Source organism: Hydra viridissima, unplaced genomic scaffold (assembly GCF_058129835.1).
Source record: "Hydra viridissima isolate aposymbiotic clone 2 unplaced genomic scaffold, HvirCarnegie_v1 scaffold_7, whole genome shotgun sequence".
In the NCBI taxonomy this organism is placed as follows: Eukaryota; Metazoa; Cnidaria; class Hydrozoa; order Anthoathecata; family Hydridae; genus Hydra; species Hydra viridissima.
In genome coordinates this window covers 922,752-944,711 of record NW_028324306.1, presented here as the reverse complement: position 1 = coordinate 944,711, position 21,960 = coordinate 922,752, and the positions used below count along the sequence as shown (strand labels likewise).

Genomic DNA, 21,960 nt, shown 5'->3' with positions numbered 1-21,960 from the left:
ATATCATCTATTTGGACAATTTTGGAAAACACACCTGTAAGCCTCATCAACTTCGAGCAAAATAATTCTCTTTTTCATGCTGTTAAAAAAAGTGATTTTAAACACTTTTAAACAAACATGCTAGATATTTTTTTGAAGCATTTAAGACTTGTTTATTTATAAAACAAGAGAACAAAAAACTTTTTAGTTTTATCTAGTACTTTTAATAGTTTTTTATCATACGTATAAAGAATAAAAAATACTTTCCTCTGAATAGTTTATCTTATCAAAAGATTTAATAAAAAAATCTTTCATGTTTTTTTTTACCCTGGGTCCACCTTCATGCGAAACTTACTAATAGTTCAAAATATTTAGAAGTATCCAGCTCTGAAGCCTGACCAATTAATGAAGTCCTGCTAACCATGACTGTTGGCAGCTGTCCCAGCAAGCACACAACGTTGAAATAACGTTGATCAACGTTATTTCAACGTTGTGCGTTTGCTGGGTTGTTTTTCCAAGTATTTCCAAATATCTGTTTACAATTTGTATGCGCGTACAAATTGGAAAATATTAAGTGAAAACAAAGTTCATTATTGAAATAAAACTAGATCCTTCGTAGAATTTTAAACTACTTCGCTTCTAGTTAGATAATACAAAATACAATTGGCGAGCCCTTGAATATCAACAATCCTTTAAAAAAATCAACTCATCAAGTGCAGAACTATTTTTAAAAATTTTGCCTTCAACTTTTTATTTATGAGGACAAAACCGTGATAAGTAGACACCGAAAGCATGCATCGTTGGCATACAAAGACAATCGATTCCGCAATTAAACTTTGGACTTGTTATAGTTTGACAAACTTGGACTAGTCCCATCGCATTTTTTAAATAACTTCTTTCAAGTTAAATAGATATATAACAAGAGCAACAGGCAATTTCACACTGCCTAAAAGAACAACAAAGTTCTCACGGTTTTCTATTTCCTACCGGGGTCCGTACCTGTATAACAAAATAATATCAAAAAATATAGAACTTAAAGTATTAAATAATCCTGCCAACTTAAAAAATAAAATAAAACACCTCATACTTAATATCAACAATTATATTGATATGTATTAAACTTAACAACAGAATCTATACTGAAATATTTATGTGTATCACTGACTGTATTTTGACTATATATAAATATGAAATAGACTTTATTTAACAATTTGAAAAGGTACTCCATGATAAGTCTTCATAGACTTCTACGAGTTTTCCTTTACAACAACATATATATATATATTTGAAGTTTCAAGAAAATTTCTTGTCTTTTTATCTTTTTCATATTTTTATTCTATTATTTTTAAAAAATACTGATAGTCTTTATGATAAGAAACTCTAGTAATTTACGTTATACTTAAATATACTTGTTAATCCACGTTTTATTATGATGTGTTATACTTGCTAAACCACTTTTTATTATGATGTTATACGTGTTAATATTATGTTATATATTTCCTTTTATTTACATTGCATTATATGATGTCATGTAGTTTTAATGTAACGATGTGTAAATTTATTGAAGTTATATAAAAAAAAAAAAAAAAAAAAAGTAGTTCATAATAATAATTGATTGTAAGTTTCAATTAAGGATGTAAAACAAAAGTTGAAAATCATTACGCCATTTTTAACTATAGATGGAACAAATATGAACTTTTTGTCTATAGATTGAATAAATATCTACCATTATTTTGGTATATTAGTTGATAGGTTATTTCCCATAGTTTTAATTATATACCGTATAAGTAAATAACGTTTTGTATATTTAGCATAATGTGAAATAACGTATTATTATACAATATCAGGCGCAGATCTAAGGGGTGGCCACTACTAGGACTTGCCGATTCTGGCGCATTGACATTTTCTTAATACTACATTGATACTTTTCCATAGTTAATGAATTCAAGATGGCGTCGTGTTTTTAATTTTCTGCAATCATGAATTGTGAATTCTAACGAACTGTCATTTTTGTTGACTTACCTTTTTGTGTCCTCGATAATCTTTTTGCATCTGTCTCTACCTCGTGTTCTGGACCAAAGAGTTGATCATAGTCCATAAATGTAAAGCACGGTTTTAGTTTGTAATGTCCAATGGCTAGCGTGTGAATTCCGTCTTGCAAGATGTGTCTTTTGTCATCGTTAGCGCTGAGTGCGACTTTGTTGATTTCTTCGGTGTAAATGTTATGCTGATGAGATCGGATAACGTTCATGACTGCAAGCTTTTCATTTCCACTTAATAAGCAGTCTTTATAATCTTGATGAGTGATGTGTTTTTGAACGACTTTATTTTTAACCCCTTTGCATCTTTTCTCTTCTTTTTCATAGGTTTTGTAAGAGTAGAGCTTAGGACGAAGCCCAACAAACTCTTTAATTAGTTTTCCACCGGCTTCGTCTTTGAACATACCGATAATCTTATTATTTAACCCTACTTTAAACCCAGCGTTTTCAATAGCAGGATGGTCTTTAGAAAAGTTGCTCTTGTCAAATTTGGTTTCAAGATCGCCAGAAATGTCTTGATAAAAATCTTTCGTTTCGATTTCATAGATGAGCGAGTCAGTGTCAGTCATGAGTAATTTCGCGCGATCTCCGTATTTAGGTTTGATATAGTTGTAATGGAAATCAAACATCAAAGTTTTGCTTATGTCTAGAACGCTTAGTCCTAAGTAAACAGGCTTGTTGTAAAAGAGTTTTGTTCTTTTCATATGAACTGCAGTAAGGTTTTCATCAAAAATGGTATTTCTATCATAATTAGACTTTCTTGACAATTTCAAGACTTCTTTTCTTGTGGTGATTAGTTTAATATCAACATGCTTTCGAATATTCTCCATGGTTTTTCCAAAGACAGAGTTATTCATGAGTTTAAAAAATTCTTTTTCAAACTCGTTTTTAGCTTTTGCTCTTAATCCAGTGTTGAGATCGATGTATTGTTTCATGAAGGGTTCTTCTTCAAAGGTAACACCTCGATGAATTTTAGTAGTGATCAATCCAAGTCGTTCATAGAGTTTTAGGTTTTCATGATGAATGACGTATTTTTCTTTGTTGTTTAAATTAGGAACGAGCTTGTCCACTTTATTAATTTTTAGTCTTTCAGGAGCTGAAGGATAGTCGTTGTGTAAATCGTGTAGACTTTCAGGATAGGTTAAATCGACTTCGAGAATACAAGGCATGGATTTCCAATTTAAAAGTTCATCTTCAGTCATCCATCTGAATCCTCTAAAAGGAAGAGGCTTACACATAGCCCATCCATATAAATTATTTGCGTCTAAATATTGAAGGAATTTCGAAAGTTGTGAAGGATCATAATCACTCATGTATTTGTTATTAGCAGTTCCATGTCGTTTGCTGATCATGCAAATTCCACCGCGTATCCCTTTTTCTATCATATTAAGCATATCAATATCAGACAGAAGCTCTAACCGAATTCCAGTTAGTTTTAACATGGCATCCCAACCCAAACCAGGTGAGGTGTAATACCAAGCAGAATCAAGCTTGTAATAGGTACGGCACACGTCTCTGAAATTTTCAAAGATATCAGCAAGTATCAGAACGTCAGACATGTTGTACAGTTCTTGGTAATCTTTAAACGTTTTACATCCAAATACATTCCAAACGTTTTGAGCATGCGCATAGTCTTCACAGCTTATTCCCTCATCATTCAGTTTGGAATAGAATGATTCAATAGGAGGCAATTGCGTTTCGGAGAACTTTTCAATCGAGTCCACCCAGTCATAAGGGTAAATACGTTTTTTTCTTAATAAATCAAACTTTTCTCCAGAGTAATATTGAGCAACGTTTTTGCATTGGTCGTTGTTTAGATTTTTAGCTAGATCTTCTAACTTGAAACTCATGAACCTGTAGTTGTCGATAAACCTTAGCTCTTTCCATACTTCCTGAAGTTTACCTTTCTTATTAATAAATTCTCTTACTTTGATTTTTTTCGAGAAACTGATATATTTTTCTTCATTGTTGGGTATGCAATTGAGCTTTCCACCTAATTTCTTGATGAACAAATGACTGTCATAACCGGACAAATTATGGAAAATGATGGGTATGAATTTTGGAAGTTTATAATTCAAGTTGCATTTGTTATGAGCAGCTCATCGATACTTTCCAGTTAAATGACAGTGATCCCACACTTTGTCACTGTTAAGATCTGATTCACAAATATGACATAGAGTTGCAGTCTCAAAATTCTTTTCATCCTCATCCGTTACCACTTTCTTTTTTACTATATCAATCTTGTCGAGAATCTTTATAAGGTCAGCTTCAAGCATGGTTATAAACTTTTGAGCTACGTCATCCTCTTCGCTTTCAGCTGTGTACATGACTGGTTCTCCTTTGTAAAGGCTATCGTCAAAGCATTTGATATAATAGCAGAAGGAGCTTGGAACGTGCTTTTGATATTGTTTGGTGTACGACTCTTTAGAATTCGGTGTGCAAGTGTTAAGAGGTTTGATGAAACTTTCAAAGTCTGCATATACAACGTATGGAACTCTCATAGACTTGTTATAGTTTTTAAAATGAACGGTCGTTCTTTCTTTAGGAAGTTCGATTCTTACTGCATCGTTGTCATAGCAATAAGGTTGATGCTGTTGAAGCTTTTCTTCCTGGTCATAACCTTGTAAGCAATTTCTGCAATAATACATTTTGTGCTGATGATTTGATGTTTGTGTAGATGATAACCGACTCAAACTTCTAATCACGCAATAATGGTCAGTGTCTTCGTTTGAAATAAGCAACAAATCAATCCAGTGCTTTCGATCTACAAAGTCAGATATTTTCAAAGGGTAAAGTTTTTTATTTTCATACCCAAAGACGTTGATGCTAATGTCTGGATTATTTTTCTCAAACTTATTGATTTTATTAAGCTTGACAGGAAACTCCATTCCTTCCCAATTCAGTTCTTCTGATTTTAGAACCAAGTCTTTATCAATTCTTTCGTTGTCTCTATTTTTTAAATTCAACGCTCGAATGACTGACCATTTAAAGCATTGATCGTCCTTGTTTTCCATGTTGATGATTGCCTTTTTGTCTTTCAGCTCTTTAGGCAGCTCAATATAGGAAGAACCGCTGATAGGCTCGTAATCAGTAAAGTTAATGTCCATTCTTAAAATCTTAGATATAGTGCAATTAGATCCTAAAGCATTGTATTTGACACTACTTTCCAAGACTTTTCCTTCCATTTCACCCATGAGCTCTCTTACATTTGTAGTTGCTAGAACAATCTCTGATCTTGATGAAAAGCCTGCTTCCCGAGTCACTTCTTCACCAGTCATCATGCTTACAGATTTCATTTCACACGTTAAAATAATTCTTACCTTTGTATTTCTTTCCCCTTCCATGGTTTGAATGGCAGACTCTCTCACCAAATTAAAAAAGGTTGCAAGGTCGTTATATCGAGAAGAAGGTCTATAAGAAAATTGTCTCACAGAACCCTCCGCTGAATGTTCAGTCATTTTAAACTTTACTTTAATTGGTTTTGGTACAGGCTGTTTATACTCTGTTTTTGATACAAGCGATTTGATAGACTGTATCTTTTTATCGATTTGTTTTGCTGATTCACTTACCTTCTTCTTGACTACTTCAGGAACGTAGGGTTCTATCCATTCTTTAACATCATTAAACTTAGTTTTAACATAGGATGCCACACTTTTTGTAACTCTCGTCAGAGTTGAAAATAAACCAGGTCTTGGTGCTGGAACCGGTCTAGGTGTAATAACGTTTGTTGAATCCTCGACTGATGTATCAAGAATAGAGGGTTCATCTCTTGTCGTCTGATTTTGCAAGAGAGTAGAAGGCTCGAATGAAATCAAGTCGCTAGACCTTAGTCTTGGAGCTGGAACAGGTCTTTCAGAACCAACAGCAAACCTTACTTTTGTAGGCTTTACAGAAACTTTTGTAGGCTTTATTGAAACTTTTACAGCTGGTCGAACAAACCTAACCACGGTAGATCTTTCAGGCAGCGGTCTTGCCTCAGTCGTTCGTCTACGAAGAGTAGCAGGAGCAGAGAAAACTCTAGGAGGCTGCAAAGCCATTATAAGTTCTCCCTTTCTCATTTTAGAGTATCCTCTTATTTTCTCCTCTTTAGCAATTTCTTTTAATTCTTTCACCGTTTTGTTTTCCATTTTATTAAAACAAGATTTTTATTTATATCATTTTTCAATTTTTTAAATTCTTATATTGAATTTAAAAACTTCTTACTCCAGAAATCTCATATTTGTATCCATCTACTACTTTTCCATTTCTACTTTCAAAGTACTGCCATCCATGTCCAGTCTTTTTCTGTGATTCATAAGCAGACTTGTATTCCACCACCTCACCAGTATCAACATGAGTTATTTTCAAACGTAAAGGATTATTTCTAATTAAACCAAGTCTTGAATATTTAGGATCAAGAGGCTTCTTTTCTTTTTTCTCATTTTTTCTAGGTCTTCCCACTGGTCTCACCTCTTTCGAGTTTTCCAAAATGGCATCTTTATCAATCAAGTTGTTCTCAACCGCAATCATCATGAGCGACATTTTATTGTCTGACGTTTTGGAAACATTATTTTCTTTTAACAAATTTTTCAAAAACTTTCTTGTGTATGTCATATTTTATTATATCAAGATTTTATTTAAATCAATTTTTTTCATTTCTAACATCTGAAGAAGTTTCATGGATTCGAAGAATCTTAAAGTTTTCATACACAATGTCATTGGAACCAAGCGAATGATTTAAAATTGTGCTTTTTAGATTTCCAGAAATCTTTTTCTTCTCCTCGAAATCACAATCCAAACCAAGCACATAATTGTCAATCATTCGTAGCTTTTCTTTTTTAGGCAAGACTTTCCAAGTACTAAGATGCTCTTTGATTTTCTTTTCCATTCGTGAATATTCTGTCTCACCACTCCATACAAGTAGGTAAAGCTTTTCTCTCTCTTCCTCACTGTACTCTTTTGGAATATTAAAATTTCCGTTTTCAGTGACGTAAACAGATTCGTGAAACACACCTGTTTTTCCAAATGCAAGAAGCTCAAGATGTCTTTTTTTATTTGCGTCAGTCTCTTTGATACTGCATTCTAGAAAAAACGGAAAAAACTGAATCATTTTATTCTTCTTTTAACAGATTTAATCCATTTTTGATTTTTTTAGGTCTACCCACGGGTCGATCTTCCTTCACGTCTTTAATCAATATGTTTTTATCAATCAAGTTGTTTTCAATCGCAAGCATTAATAATGATATTTTATTGTTTGACGTTTTAGAAATTCCGTTTTCTTTCAGTAATTTTTTCAAATCCTTTTTCGTATATCTCATTTTTATTTTAAAAAATATTATTTTGAAAACATTTCAATGAATTGGCTGCTCTGCATCTAATAAGCAAAATTCAATTTGCTTCCATTTGATTCAAGTGTAAACAATGTATCAGAAATGACGATAGCAAAGGCTTGAGTGTTTGCAGGAACGTTTGCATTGAATGTCGCCTTTATTTTCAAATCTATCACTCCCGATTTTAACCTCTCAGACTGCTTGCTTACGTCAAAAACAAAAAGAGGACAAATGTATCTATAATTTAAGGCAGTCAAATTAGGTTGAGATATAAGTTCGTTTACCCCATAAAGTCTATTGTCAAACTTAGAGGCGTCTCTATATGCTCTTGAGTATTTGTTGTTATTAAAGTCTAAATCGTAATCAACAGCAGGATACCTTTCACTGTTTAAAGTGACATACATGTTCTTCAAGTCGCAGTGATTAAAGACTGCAGGATTCTCTACTTGACTTCCAGATTTATTGGTTTGAAATCCAACAATGACATACCTTGGTCTTTCACTACCAGATTTTGTGCTTAGCGTCCAACTAAAGTTGTTGGATACAGGAACAGCGATGTTGTCACATTGTCTAGATCTGAATGAAATTGGAACATTTACTTTTGATTCAATGATTTTGTAAAGATTGTTACTAGCTGCGATAGAGGGTGTGACATGAGGCATAAACAAGGATAATTTGCTAAGATCTATTTTTCCTGCAGCTGCTGTTTCTGCTCTAAAAATAGCATCACTATCACTCTTTCTCACAAGAGTAAGTGTATGCCTAAGTCCATAGATCACTTTATCGTAATCATCGCAAAATCCAAAAATGTGCTTTAAAGGAATGCAGAACGAAAACGATCCTTTTTCTTCACTTTGCTTGATGATGTAATCTCGTCTTTGGATAAATCCAGTGTTGGCTTCATTTGCTAAAGCTGATGTGTCTCTATTCCACAGCTGATTCATTCCTTCAGAATATTGGAACTCTACTGGATATTTGAGGTATCCAATCATGGTGGTAGCTTGTCCAGGTTCGTAAATGATTTCTAAATCTCGACCTGCCAAACGATAAGTAATCTGACTGAACAGATACATGATGCCGTTGTTAGCAAGAGTAACGAGGTCTGCATCAGCGTAGGAAGTTCCATCTGCTTTTAAAAGTCTTCCTTCAACCAAAAGGTATGCCTCAGATGGAAGCGTGAACAAATCTTGTTTCTCAATATTGATCCTTATTTCTCCATCCACATTTAGATTTTTACTCTCAGGCTCGTATTCATGAAACTCGAATCTCTCAATTTCTTCATCAACAATAATCTTTTCTGTAAAATTTAAAACATCGGAATTTGCCATTTTTATATGTCGAAGAAAAAAATTTTTTAGATCCTCATGCAATCAAAAGCCCATTTCCTTTTTTTACTAGGTCTTGTATTCTAATCGCGTTGTTCTTTAACAATCCTGATCCAAACATAGAATATTCATCTATAACTGGTGGTGCTGCTGCCGCTGCTTTGTTAACAATGCTTGAAATAATTTCCTTGCTTTTAAGACTGAGATCATTCTTTGCAGCTTCACGCGGTTTTGGAGTTCCAGTCTTGGCATACAATTTCTCAATAGTCTTTTTACCTTTATCAATAGCTACGTCTTTAGCAGTGGAAATAGCTGCAGAAGCCAGCTCTTTTCCTGCAGATTTAGTAGCCATGATGGCTTCTCTTCCCAGTTCAGTTTTTGCAATTTTATTAGCCAAAGTAGATGCCGCTCTTGAAGCGCTTGAAGATGCTGCTCTTCTCAAGAAATTCTTAAGCGTGTCCATGATTCCACTTCCGCCTACAATATGCTTCTTAACATATCTATTTCTATAAACGATCATTTTTTTATTTCCAAAGATTTTTTTTATTTCATATCGATATACGCCATCATAGCCTTGTACTCGTCTTTATTAATCCTATTCTGTCTCAACAGCTCGTCGCAAATGGAAACAGCCACATTTCTAGATCCTTTATTTCCAGCATGCCATGCAGCGATGCTCAAGTTCAGATTTTCCACGAGAGCATTTGGATCGCTTGGAAGAATAATCACACCATTACCTTTTTTGACTTTAGATTCGCTTTTAAATTTTTTCCAAATGGGTTTTATAATTTTTCGGTATTTTTCGCTTCTGGAGGCTTTCGGCTTGTTTGGATTTGCATTAGAAAAAATAGCACCAGAGTTTAAAATAATTTTTGAATAGTTTTCCAAATCTTCATCGTTAACACCGCTCCGTTTGTCTGGAGCACCAGATTTTGTCATAAGCTCCCAAAGACCTTTTGTTCCTTCATACTTTTCTCCTCCAACAACGATATCATTTCCATCCACCTCCACCTCCATTTTTCCAAAGTACAATTTATTACTAATTTTACTAATTTCGAAATTTCTTTTGACATCGTTTACAAAACGCTTATTATACATATTTAAATAAACGGATGAAATGTCTCCTAAATGATTTGTCTCATCAAAACTGGGAGTCGATTTTCATTGCTACTTTCTTCGATGCTCTTGATCATCTTTTCATTGCTACTTTCTTCGATTCTCTTGATCATCTTTTCATTGCTTTCAATCAGAGGCTTGTAAAGCTTGCTCAAATCAGTCTGAAGATTAGCATCATAAATATTCTCATTCAAACTATCTTGATAGATTCTTTTTCTTCTTTCAACAAATTCTTTCACCAGTTCATCCCTCTTGTTAGGGTCTAGTATTTTAAAAAAGGACATTTTTTAAAACGCAAGAAAAAAACTTAAACGCAAACTTATCTGCGTTTTACGACTACGTTGATCCTTTCTTAGATTCGCTTGCGAATCCATGGAAAATCTACGATTTCTTAAACATGTTGTTGAACGCTTTTATTGCATCTTCTCTTCCTTTTTGGATCAACGACTCTTTAGTTATCTCGTCAATGTTGATTTTTGTTTTAGTTCTTATTTCTTTCATCAGACTCTTAAATTTTTGAAGCTCGTCTAAAATCAATTCATACTCTGAATCGCTCACAATGTTGTCTACTAATGCCTTTGAAATGTGACTGTTGATGGTGTTCAATTTCGACTCGGCCAACACTTTAATCTTTTCATGCTTCTCCGCTTTTAATGCTAGTTTTTTGTTGACTTGCCCTCCTACAATGGATAAAAACCCCATTCCAATAGCCACACCTTCACACGCAATCGCAATAGGAGCAGCAGCGATGGTGCTCAAAGTTCCAATTCCAACAACTCCAAGTGCAACGCCACCTGCTTGCAACGTAGAGTCTACAAAAGAAATGATTCTGAAAGCGCGATGATACTTTTTGCTGAGATGCACTCTCTTTTTCCTCTCGTTGTCCATCTCTTTTTGGACTTCGCTTATTTTTTGAAGACGGTAATTGTGTCCTCCATCATCTGCAGGAGCTGTTGGAAGAACTGGATAAAGTCCATGCGCTTTTGCGTTAGATTTAGCATCGTGATTATATTCCATTTTATATTAAACGAAAAAAAATATTTTTTTTCACTCATTAATGAAATTGACAAAGCATAAACTTTCCCCTTTTTTAATAATGACATCTGACTTGCTGTTATTGTAAATTTCCATGATCACATTATCCACCGACTCTGATAGTATGATACTGTGACTGAAATAATCCAGTTTTGATTTTAGGCTTTCCCTCAAATTCACTAAAGCTAATCCGCTTTTAAGCTTTATTCCAAACATAAAAGTTATTTTCTGATGACTCAGTTTATTTAATGTGATGTCTTTTTGAGCAAATATTTCATACTTACTTCCCACTTTTACAGGAGGATGCTTCAAATACTTGTCGAAAAAAAGATATGATTTATGGCGAGCCTTTCGATCGTTATTAAAAAATTTTTTTTATGCACATGATTCTCCATTTTTATTATCACAAAAAAATTAATTTTTATAATACACCATTTTATTCTTTATATGTGAGGAATAAAATGATTATCGTTTTAAGCAGCAGAAGCACACACTCTATATTCATCCTTTTTAAAACCTTCAATCAACGCCTCAATCTTTAATCTATTTCTTTTCTCCTCCTCATCATTGATGTAAATGATAAAGTTGTTTCCACCCGTTTCATTACGCATATCTTGTAACAATTCATTATATATATAATCATCATATTCATTTTGTTCTTCAACACTCATCGAATTGTAATCTAAAACTATAGTATCATTGTAAGGTCCATTGTAAGGTAAATCTTCAGGGTCATCATCATCTTCAGGGTCAACTAATATAAGTCTATTGCGAGGAGCAAACAGAATACGTGATGAGTTTGCACTCGCTTCAATATTATTGTTAGGTATATCCTCTGGATCATCATCTTCAGGATCAACCAACATATGCCAATTGTAAGACCTATCCTCAGCATCATAACTATCATCGTCTTCGCTTTCATAGAGTTCATCGCACTGATCTTCTAAAAATTCATTATCTGACATACTCATTGTTATTTTTTATATGAAAAGAAATTTATTTAAGTCATTTTCAATTTTTTCTTTCATCTGTACATTAGATCCATGTAAATTCTTCGAATTTTTAAATCCGTTTGCGGATTCATGGAAATCACTAGTGATTTTTTAAGCGTAATAATAGGCTTGTCCTAGAAGAAGGTAAAAGCTTCCGGATTGGCCGACTTGAGCATCACCAGAGTTTAGCGTGACAACGAGTCTTCTTCCAGCTGCGACAGTAGGCATAGAATCTGCTTCTCCAAAATTTCTGTAAAAGGAGATGGTGGTGGCGGAACCGATGGAGGATGTGGATTGATACAACAGTCCAGTCGATTTGTTGTTGAAGGAAGTCACATTTGATCCATTCCACGACGACAAATAAAAATCTTCCAGTCCGGATGAGGAAAAGAAGCATGTGCTGTCACCGTCATATCCTGAAAAATACGTGTAATTGTTGGTGTTGTACGGTGTCCAAGGAGTGAGTACAGTACCGTTACCTGGAGGTAGATTTCCGTCGTACATTCTAACTCTTGATTCCCACCAGTTTCCAGAAGAGCCAATGACGTGCATCCTGACGTATTTCAACGAGACACCATTTCCTTTCCCGCTGGTGTTCAACAAAACGTATTCGCTGCCGTAAGTGGTGTTCAAATATCGAAATGTTCTGCAGTACAGCTTGTAAAGAGGGATGGTCGCAGGAATGGAAGCAAGTGTGGAAATGAACGGTTGAATCCAATTCGTGATGGCGGTGTTATTTCTGTTGACGAGTTGAATGGAGACGTCGTTTCTGAAAGGCATGTCCAATGTGAAATATCCTCCCAAGGAAGTGGTGTTAAACATGTTGCATCCCTGCAAAGAATTGGTGTAAAAAGCTCCTCCCAATGGTGAAAAAAGCAAATCAGTAGCAAGTCCTGTTTGATCCACTCCAATTCCTTCCGTGGTTTCTGCATAATTCCCTACATTGATTTCTCCATCAGTGAAGATTCTAATAAAAACTTGACCAGGAATATTCGTGCCAGAGGTGCTGTATAAAGCCAATCTTCTCAGCACTCCTGATTTTCCAGAAAACGCAAACACAGGAGAAGTAGTTAACGCTGCTACGGTCTGAGACTTGAATCCTAAACTGGTAAAACCGGATCCTGGAACGAGACTAGTCAGACTTGATTTTTGCAACAGCAAGTCCACGTAATTTTTTGTCGATCCATCTTGCGCGTTGGTTGGATCAGTCACGTTGATCAATTTATGAGAGTTCAAATCCAAATCTGCTGTACCTATGACTGTTCCACCTGAAGCATGCGTGTCTACATAATTTTTCGTAGCTGAATCCGAAGCTGATGTTGGTTCAGCCAAATTAGTTAGTTTATGAGCTGTCATGTTGATGTCGGTGTATGAAATAGCGTTGTAAGAGACTTTGGTGTCTACATACCCTTTTGTTGCTGCGTCTTTTAAATTGGTTGGATCGCTCACATTGATCAATTTGTGGCTATTTAAATCCAAGGCTCCAGTGATGGTGCTGGATCCGTCTGTTTTAACACACTGACTTGAGCTGACGTCAACGTAGTTTTTGGTGGCAGCGTCATGCAAATTAGTTGGCTCATTCAAATTGATGGCTTTGTGAAAATTTAAATCCAAATCTGTAGTTCCAATCACCGTTCCTCCTCCTGACGAATGCGTATCTACATAATTCTTCGTAGCTGCATCGTGTGCGTTGGCGGGTTCACCCAAATTGATGATTTTATGAGAGTTGTAATCTAAATCTGCAGTGATGGTGCTGTTTCCATCTGTTCTGACATAGAGATCACCTGTTATAGCTGTTGCTGAATAAGGATCATAAAAATACCTCCCTAATTCACTTCTTCCAAATTTGTCAATCATTTTTTAATGAGGGAAAAAATTTTTCACCAAAGTGTGTTAACAACGCTTTGAAAGTTCACCCCTTCCTGTAATTTTTTCAAGACGTAGAGACACAAGTGACCACAATAAAACGTATCACCAAATTGAACTCTCTCGCTGTTATAATAAACAGGGCTTTTCAAATAATGAACTAGCTCGACAAGAGGAGGTTGAGCATAAGAGTCAAAACTGTATTTTTTGTCAGCGTCTTTATACCAACACACCCAATGAAATCCATCTGTGCTCGAATCTCCTGTATTCACAATGCCGCATTCTTTTTTTCTTGGCTTTTCTGGCAACTCATCCCTCACAAAAACACCTCTAAAGTTTTTAATTTTAAGCTTTTTCACAGCATCTATTAATTGAAAGTTGGTGAGAGGTTTTTTCGGTAGTACAATTCCTTCAACGTTGATCATTTTTTTAAAATTCAGAAAAATTTTAAAAATTTCACATGTGAAATTCTATGGGTTTTTACATTTCATCATCCTGTTCTATTTCATCTTCTTTCACCTCTAAATTCAAGTCATCACACATCATGATGCTATGAGGTAAAGATGCATTTTTTACGATGACAGCTTCGACTAGTTTAACTTGAATAGACACAATCGATGGTCCAATATACACCCCCTCAATTCGAAGTCCTCCAATAGCATAACATCTTTGATTGATAAAATCATGTCCAGAAGATCTAACCAAATTTTTATTATGACGTTCTCCTTTGACTCCATTTTGTATATCAATACCTGTTTTCTTTCTATTAAATATAGAAGTAATTAGTATACCATCTTCATTATTTTTAGATCCTTCAGATCCATGAAAATTCTTCGAATTTTTAGTATATGTCTTTGCATAAAACACTGGTGCTAATTCAGAATGGCAATCTTTATATTTTAAAATAGTCAATTCGTCTGAATTAATTTGCTTTTTTCTTCCTCCTTTTTTAAGTTTAGGTGACAATTTATCCACTTCACCTCTAATGAACAAAGTAATCTTTTCCATTATGCTAATAAACTTTTCTTCTTCTTCTGTCTTTCCCTTTTTAGCATCAAAGCAAACGAAGGACATGGAATAACCAGTCAATTTTTGTGTTGCTGGTTCTTTATTCTCGCATACGCCATACGAAAATAATATAGGTGTTCGTAATACAAGAGGACCATCTCCAGTTGGATAAGAATATTTTACTGGTACTTTTTGATATACGACTGGTTTTGTTGCTGCGTAAATTTCTCCAACTGATAATTTGCTCTCATCAAAATTTTCAATTGTAATAAAATTCATTTCTTTTCTATATACAAGATTTTTATTTAACTCAAAATAAAAATTTTTTTCTTGCCGTACAAAACGACGCGACTATTTTTGCAAACGTATCAATTCTTCATTATTCACCCATGAGTTGAAAGAGTCTGGATATCCAAACCATTTGACTAAGGATCTGTTCTTTTGCTTACGAATGACTTTTTCAATTCTAAATATGTCTTGATTAGTCTTTTGCATTTCTTGTTCGTAAAAGGTACCTTTAATTTCTTCACCGTTAGCATCAACGATTTTATACGTGGGTGGATTAGTATGCTGAACATTTAACACGGTAAAAACCTCTTCAGTCCATCTCGGTGTATACCCCTTTTCAAAATGAGTCTTCTTTTTTACGATCCTCACTTTGTCACCCATTAAGAATTTTGGTTTTGCTGGTAATGTTTGATCCTTTCCATACAGATTCCACCATACCCTACCTTTATTCTTTTCATCGCTAGCTTCCATTGGAGTCATTTTGATGGAAGAGTGCTTGGTGTTGTTGTAATTTTTCACCATCTCATCCAATACGTCAATGTATTTATGAGTGTTGTTGGCTGAAAAATATTTAAACATTCTCTCTTTCATCGTTCTATTCCATCGTTCAACAACAGAACTTTTTTCTTCATTTTCAGTGGAGTATAATTGCACACCTAGAGCTTGTACATGCTTGTTATAAAATTCTTTACCTTTATCCACCCACATCTTTGTACACTTTCTCTCCTCAAATATTTTTCTTAGAGCGTTAGCTACATCAACTCCAGTTTTACTCTTTAACGGAACGATCCATCCATACTTTGAAAACACGTCGATCACCATGAGCAAATATTTTACCCCGTTGTTGAATTTTGAAAACGAATGCATGTCAACCAAATCAGCAGCCCATATTTCGTCGATGTCGTTCACAAACACTTTTCTTCTTTTAAAATGATGTATCACTGGTTTATGAAGCTCGTTTGCAAGTTGATCCGTCCATTTCAGGTTCTCCGGTGCTTTTTTTTTAGGCCTAATCCGAATTTAGCTTTGGCTTTGATGATGGGAGTGATCAGTTTTCTTTCGTTAATCTCTTTTTGAGTGGGGTTTGGAATGGAGTTCATTTCTTCAAGCATCATTTGATCTGCTACATTTCTGCTTTTAACATCGTTTAAATATTTGTAAGCTAAATCGTGGTGGTATGCTGCATTGTCTACTCTATCCACCGGTTTACTCCAATCTTAATACATATCGGTGGATGTGAGTCTTTTGTCTAAATTGGTTCCCGGTCCAGCAAAATTCATCCCTGGAATGTGCATTTCTCCTGGAAACTTTGCCCATGGAAGCTTTATTTTTTTCGAAAAATTGTTGATCGATTCCACCAAGTCTCCTCCATTGACTTCATTTGCAGAAACAAACTTGCATTTGCCTCTTCCGCAGACGACACAAGCTCCTTTAAGCATATTTCTATTGCTTTTGCTTATAGAATGGTATAAGTTGTTCGTTTCTGTTATTTTTTTACATTTGACACAATACATTTTTTTTATATTCAACATAATAAAAAATGGAAGTGATTGATTTGTCATGGAATGTAAATAAAAGCAAAAGGAAAAACAACAAGCTTTTGCCTAGAAGTATACGCGGAATCATTATTGGGAAATCAGGATGTGGGAAAACAACGTTGCTACTCAATTTACTTTTAAGACCTGGATGGCTAGATTACAACCATTTGCAAGTCTTTGGAAAATCCCTTTTTCAGCCAGAATATAAAATACTCAAAAGCTCGTTCGAGAAGAAATTGCCAAAGGGAGTTATTCTTGATTTATTTAACATTCAAAGCAAAATTGAGGAATTAAACGTAAGCCCTGAATGTGTTATTAATGAAATTTCAAAAAAATGGGATAACACAGAGGATATGGAATGCCAATTTTTCGAAACGGCTGACGATGTGCCTAATCCTGAAGATCTTGATTCATCCAAAAACAATTTAATGATCTTTGACGATTTGCAATTGACAAAACAAAACAAGTGTGAAAAATATTACATCCGAGGAAGACATTCTAACGTTGACTGCTTTTACCTCGCTCAAAACTATTTTATGCTGCCTAGACAAACCATTCGAGAAAATGCTAATTTCATTTGCTTGTTTCCTCAAGACTTTAAAAACATAAACCACATTTATCAAGATCACGTTTCAAGCGATATGAAGATAGAAGAGTTTAAAAAGTTTTGTAAATATTGTTGGTCTCAACCTCACGGATTCGCTGTCATTGATTTATCCTCAAAAAAGGATTGTGGGAAATATCGAAGCGGATTCGACAATTTTTATTTTCCCAACTCTATATAAAAAGATGAGCGGATTTTATCTCCTTGCAAAAGCAAAAAAAGAAACTCCAACCATAAGAAACAGCGTCATCCAAACCGAGTTTGACAACCCCATTGAATTTGATCCTAATAAAAAGTATGAAATGGCTCTTGTTGGCTTTGACACTATTCACAGCTATACCAACATCAATTCGACAAATAATGTTTTCAGATACAGTCCCAACGCCGGTTCAAACAGCTACACCATTTACATCGAAGAAGGAGCGTATGAAATTAGCGAGATTAATGATTATCTTCAGAAGGAAATGGAAAAACAAGTTGGAACCTTGTATAGAAAGGATGGTGTTGTTATCGGTGCAAACCTAATGACTTTAAGATCTACACTGAAATTTGGAAAACCTGGAACTACAACAAAATATTGGGTGGATTTTAACGTGAATAACAGTTTAGCTCCTGTTCTTGGATTTAATAAAGCAGAATATACCTATGTAGAGAAAAAAGAAGATCCGGCTAATCCGGATAAAGTCACAAGTTATATTGACTATTACGAGTCTGAAGCACTTTCGAGAATAGACGATGTGACCATCATCAGAATCACAAACGATGCGATCGGAGCATCTTATGATAACGGAAAAAGAACATCTGACATTTACTCTTTTCATCCTGACACTCCTCCAGGCTACAAAATTAGCGAAAAACCTTTCCACTTGATATACTTACCTATCGTGGTGGGTAGAATTTCAAGAATGGAAACAAGAATTTTAGATCAAAACGGTAACTTGATCGACTTTAGAGGTGAAGACATTATTCTCAGATTTCACGTGAGAGAAAGAATAACATCTATTCTTCAAGATCTTTTTACGAGCAGCGCTGTTCAACGATAATTTTTTTCTTTTTATTTTAAAAATGAGTTACCAAAAAGTAAAATTAAACATTTCACAAAGTCAATCTGACAAAATAAAAAAAGCGATTCAAGACAAGACTGATGTTAATATAAGACTATCTCATCAAGACTTGAACGGTGAACATATTCTCGCTATCACTCATGCGCAATTGAACAAAATTACAAAAGCGTATGAAGCTGGTAAAGGAGTCACACTCAAATTAAGCAAAAGACAACTTGCACACAACTCAACCATTGAAGGTGGATTTATCGGAGCTCTTTTACCGTTATTAGGTATGTTAGGCAGCACACTTGCAACAAGAGTAGTTCCAGCTCTCGCTACTGGATTGTTAGCAGGAGTAGGCTCTTCTGCTGGCTCTGCTATGGTTGATAAAATTGCAGGAAGAGGAATCGTTTACTTGAAAAAGAATGGAAGTGGAATGAAAATGACTGCTGCAGGATCAGGAGTCTTTTTAAGACCTTGGGTGAAACCTACTATTGGTGAAGGACTCTTTGTTAAAAATGGAAAAGGATATCAATCTATTGGATCTGGATTATTGCTCGGACCTAACTCACCCTTTAATAGCATTCCCTTTTTAGGTGCTATTCTATGAATAAACTCTTGTAAATTTTATATATATATTACTGATATATAAAATTATTCTTTACTTGTATCTAAATTTGCTTTCGCATGACTAACAATTTCTCCATTATAATGGTGATAAATTCTTTTTGCTGAGAAAGCATTCGATAACCCTTTAACCTTTGTTTTTCTCATTTCAATACGATTATATGTATCAAAAGTAGATTTTAATCTTCTTAAAACTTCTTCTAATGGTGTTGTTTTAATCATTTCTATAAACGATATTTTAACACACTTTGGAAGCTTTCGAACGTTTTTTTCGAATTTAATATATCGACTAGATTTCTCAGTAGAACATTTCACTTCTTCACCACTAAGCATATTAATAAGATCATATTTATATATTGTATCCATTTTATATAAAAAGAATTTTATTTAAGTCATTTCAAAAAATTTTTTTTTCACTATCGTCAACAGTAATAGAACAAATACGATGACGAATTAAAAGAATTAACTAGCTCTCATTAAAAAAATGAGCATTGTCTTATTAAACACGAAAATTATGGATAAGTTTGACAAGGATAACATCGACGATATAGAGCACTTAAAATCCATATTTCTTCTTTTGGAAAACAAACACGACCTGTCGGAGGAAGCTCAAAAACATCTGATGGAGATCAAGGACGAATTGAATAAACGCAAGACCGAGAAAATGACTTTTATCGCCAAGACAAACCACCTCATTCAGCGATATCAAGACATCCTACAGACGCAACTTTCGTATGAAGACCGTGCCAAATTTGATGAAGAAAAAAACCAGCTTCAATGTCAGTATTTTACCATGGCTGAAGAAACGCTTTCTCAACGACGGTGGGCAGATATTAAAATCACTCAGAAACTCGTCTCACGCACCAAGTGTAAATTTTGCATCAACGATGACCCCAGCCAGTTTGAAATGGACAACATCAATAAAAAATTCTGTCTCGTGTGCTCAGGGCAGCAAGAAATGTTAGAAACAGCTGTCTCGTATAAAGACAACGATCGATCCAACTCGATGAACAAATACACTTATTCGCGTATCATCCACTTTCAAGAATGCATCAAACAATATCAGGGTAAACAAAAATGTAAGATTCCTGAAGAAGTCTTTGAAAAATTGGAGAAAAAATTCAAGGCGCTGAACTTGTTGATCGATTCGGAAAACACCAACGTGAAATATTCTCGCATCACCAAAGAACACATTTTAATATTTCTCAAACAACTCAACTACACGAATCAGTATGAAAACGTTAACTACATCTATTACGTGCTCGTCGGCAAGCGAGACGATATAGAATACCTCGAAGAACAGCTGATCAAAGGTTTTAAAGATTTGTCTTTCTTGTACGATCTGGTGTACGGAAAAGACAAGCCGAAAGAATTAAAAAGAAAGAGTTTCATGAACGCGCAGTACATTTTGTTTCAGCTGCTCCAAAATAGAAGTCACCCGTGTCGTCTGGAAGATTTTTCAGTTTTAAAGACTATCGACAAGAAAAGATTTTACGACGACATTTGCTCCCATCTGTTTGCGAAACTCGGGTGGAACTTCACTCCAACCTTTTAATTATAAAACCGTGCTTTACATTTATGGACTATGATCAACTCTTTGGTCCAGAACACGAGGTAGAGACAGATGCAAAAAGATTATCGAGGACACAAAAAGGTAAGTCAACAAAAATGACAATTCGTTAGAATTCACAATTCATGATTGCAGAAAATTAAAAACACGACGCCATCTTGAATTCATTAACTATGGAAAAGTATCAATGTAGTATTAAGAAAATGTCAATGCGCCAGAATCGGCAAGTCCTAGTAGTGTGGCCATTATGGCAAAGGCCACATAGTTTAAATTTAACAGCAGTCACGTTAGTTGTGGGTTTTTTCGCTTAAGGAATATCCCTAAAAATTTTAATTTGTCTGCCGTAATTTACAGATTTTGGCTACAGAAATTCCTGCCATGGCCACAACGGTTCTTATTATACATAACCGACGTTTTATTCAGTCAATAAACGGTGTGAAAAAATATTAAAGTATCGATCTTTTATCGAAGTTTCACCCATGAAAATAAAATTTAGCCAAACAGCTACAAATTCCTGGATCCGCGCCTGAATATATAGTAACGTTACTTACCGTTATTTCATATATGGTAATTATTGCAATATAAATTTTTATATACTATAACTAAAATGATAATACCGCAAATGAAAACTATCCTAACCGAAGAGACAACCTCTTATTTCAAAGAAGTTTTTGTTTGTAGCTTAAACGGTCTTTTTTTTTCTCACAATCTTAACACTTTTTGAAGCTTCTTTGTGTTGGATATTGCTTGGCTTTTTTCCCTTTTGCTCAGTGTTTGCAAAAAAGTCAACTCAAAATGCAGATAAAGCATTAATAGAACAATTAACAGTTTTTATATCCGAATCCGGATGTAAAGTCTAGGTTTCTTCAAAACGCAATAATTTTCTTCATTTCTAAATACTTTCCGCTTTTAATAGATAACGTTTCATTAAATCTGAAGTCATCAAAGATGTAAGTTGTATATGTCCTACTTCATTCAATGTTTTTGATATTGACTGTAGTAAGGCTTCAATACAGGATTGGGAAATCCTAGGTTAGAAAGATATTAATTATATCTGTCATTTCTTTTCCTCACGCTCTTCTGCAAGTTAGGAAAATCTAAAAAGATCTCCAAAAAAGGTCCTCTTCAAAAAAGATCCTCTTCAGTTTATCATTTATTTATTTTGAAATTTTATTTATCAGAAGTTTTTTTAGTTTTATGCAACTTTTTTTTTTTTTTTTTTTCTCTTTCTGAGATGTTTAATAAACAATTCTATTAGTTTTTGACAGCATTTCTAGGAGTAAATTTAACTTTTTCACTATTCAAAGCGGTGAGACTCTCTAATAAAAATTCTTCAACAAACAAAATCTTTTCATGTCATCACTTTAAACTTGAATAGCTTTGCTTATTTTGGTAAAGCAAGCTAACGATAGAACTTTATAATAACTCACATTATCATATTTACACTTACATTTATTACATAAATTTAATAAAAGAAAATCAATACTTCCACTATTAGTTAAAAAATATTAATCAAATTTTGATTGGTTCCAATCCAATAATATGCGCACTTTTAGACCGAGCCTTTTAGCTTTTGATAACGTTAGTTTCAATATCCTTGATAGGGTAGCGATTCGGT

The 21,960-nt window shown here is 34.4% G+C and overlaps 1 protein-coding gene across 1 annotated transcript; it reads right to left on the bottom strand.

Annotated features, from left to right (window-relative positions):
* Positions 1–7,371: 7,371 nt before the first annotated feature.
* LOC149885513 (uncharacterized) lies at positions 7,372–9,172 on the bottom strand. The gene is made up of 2 exons (XM_090093341.1): positions 8,723–9,172; positions 7,372–8,595 (listed from the first exon to the last, which is right to left on the bottom strand). Exons 1-2 carry the CDS (start codon positions 9,170–9,172, stop codon positions 7,372–7,374), a joined length of 1,674 nt encoding a protein of 557 aa, XP_089949467.1.
* Between the last annotated feature and the right edge of the window lie 12,788 nt (positions 9,173–21,960).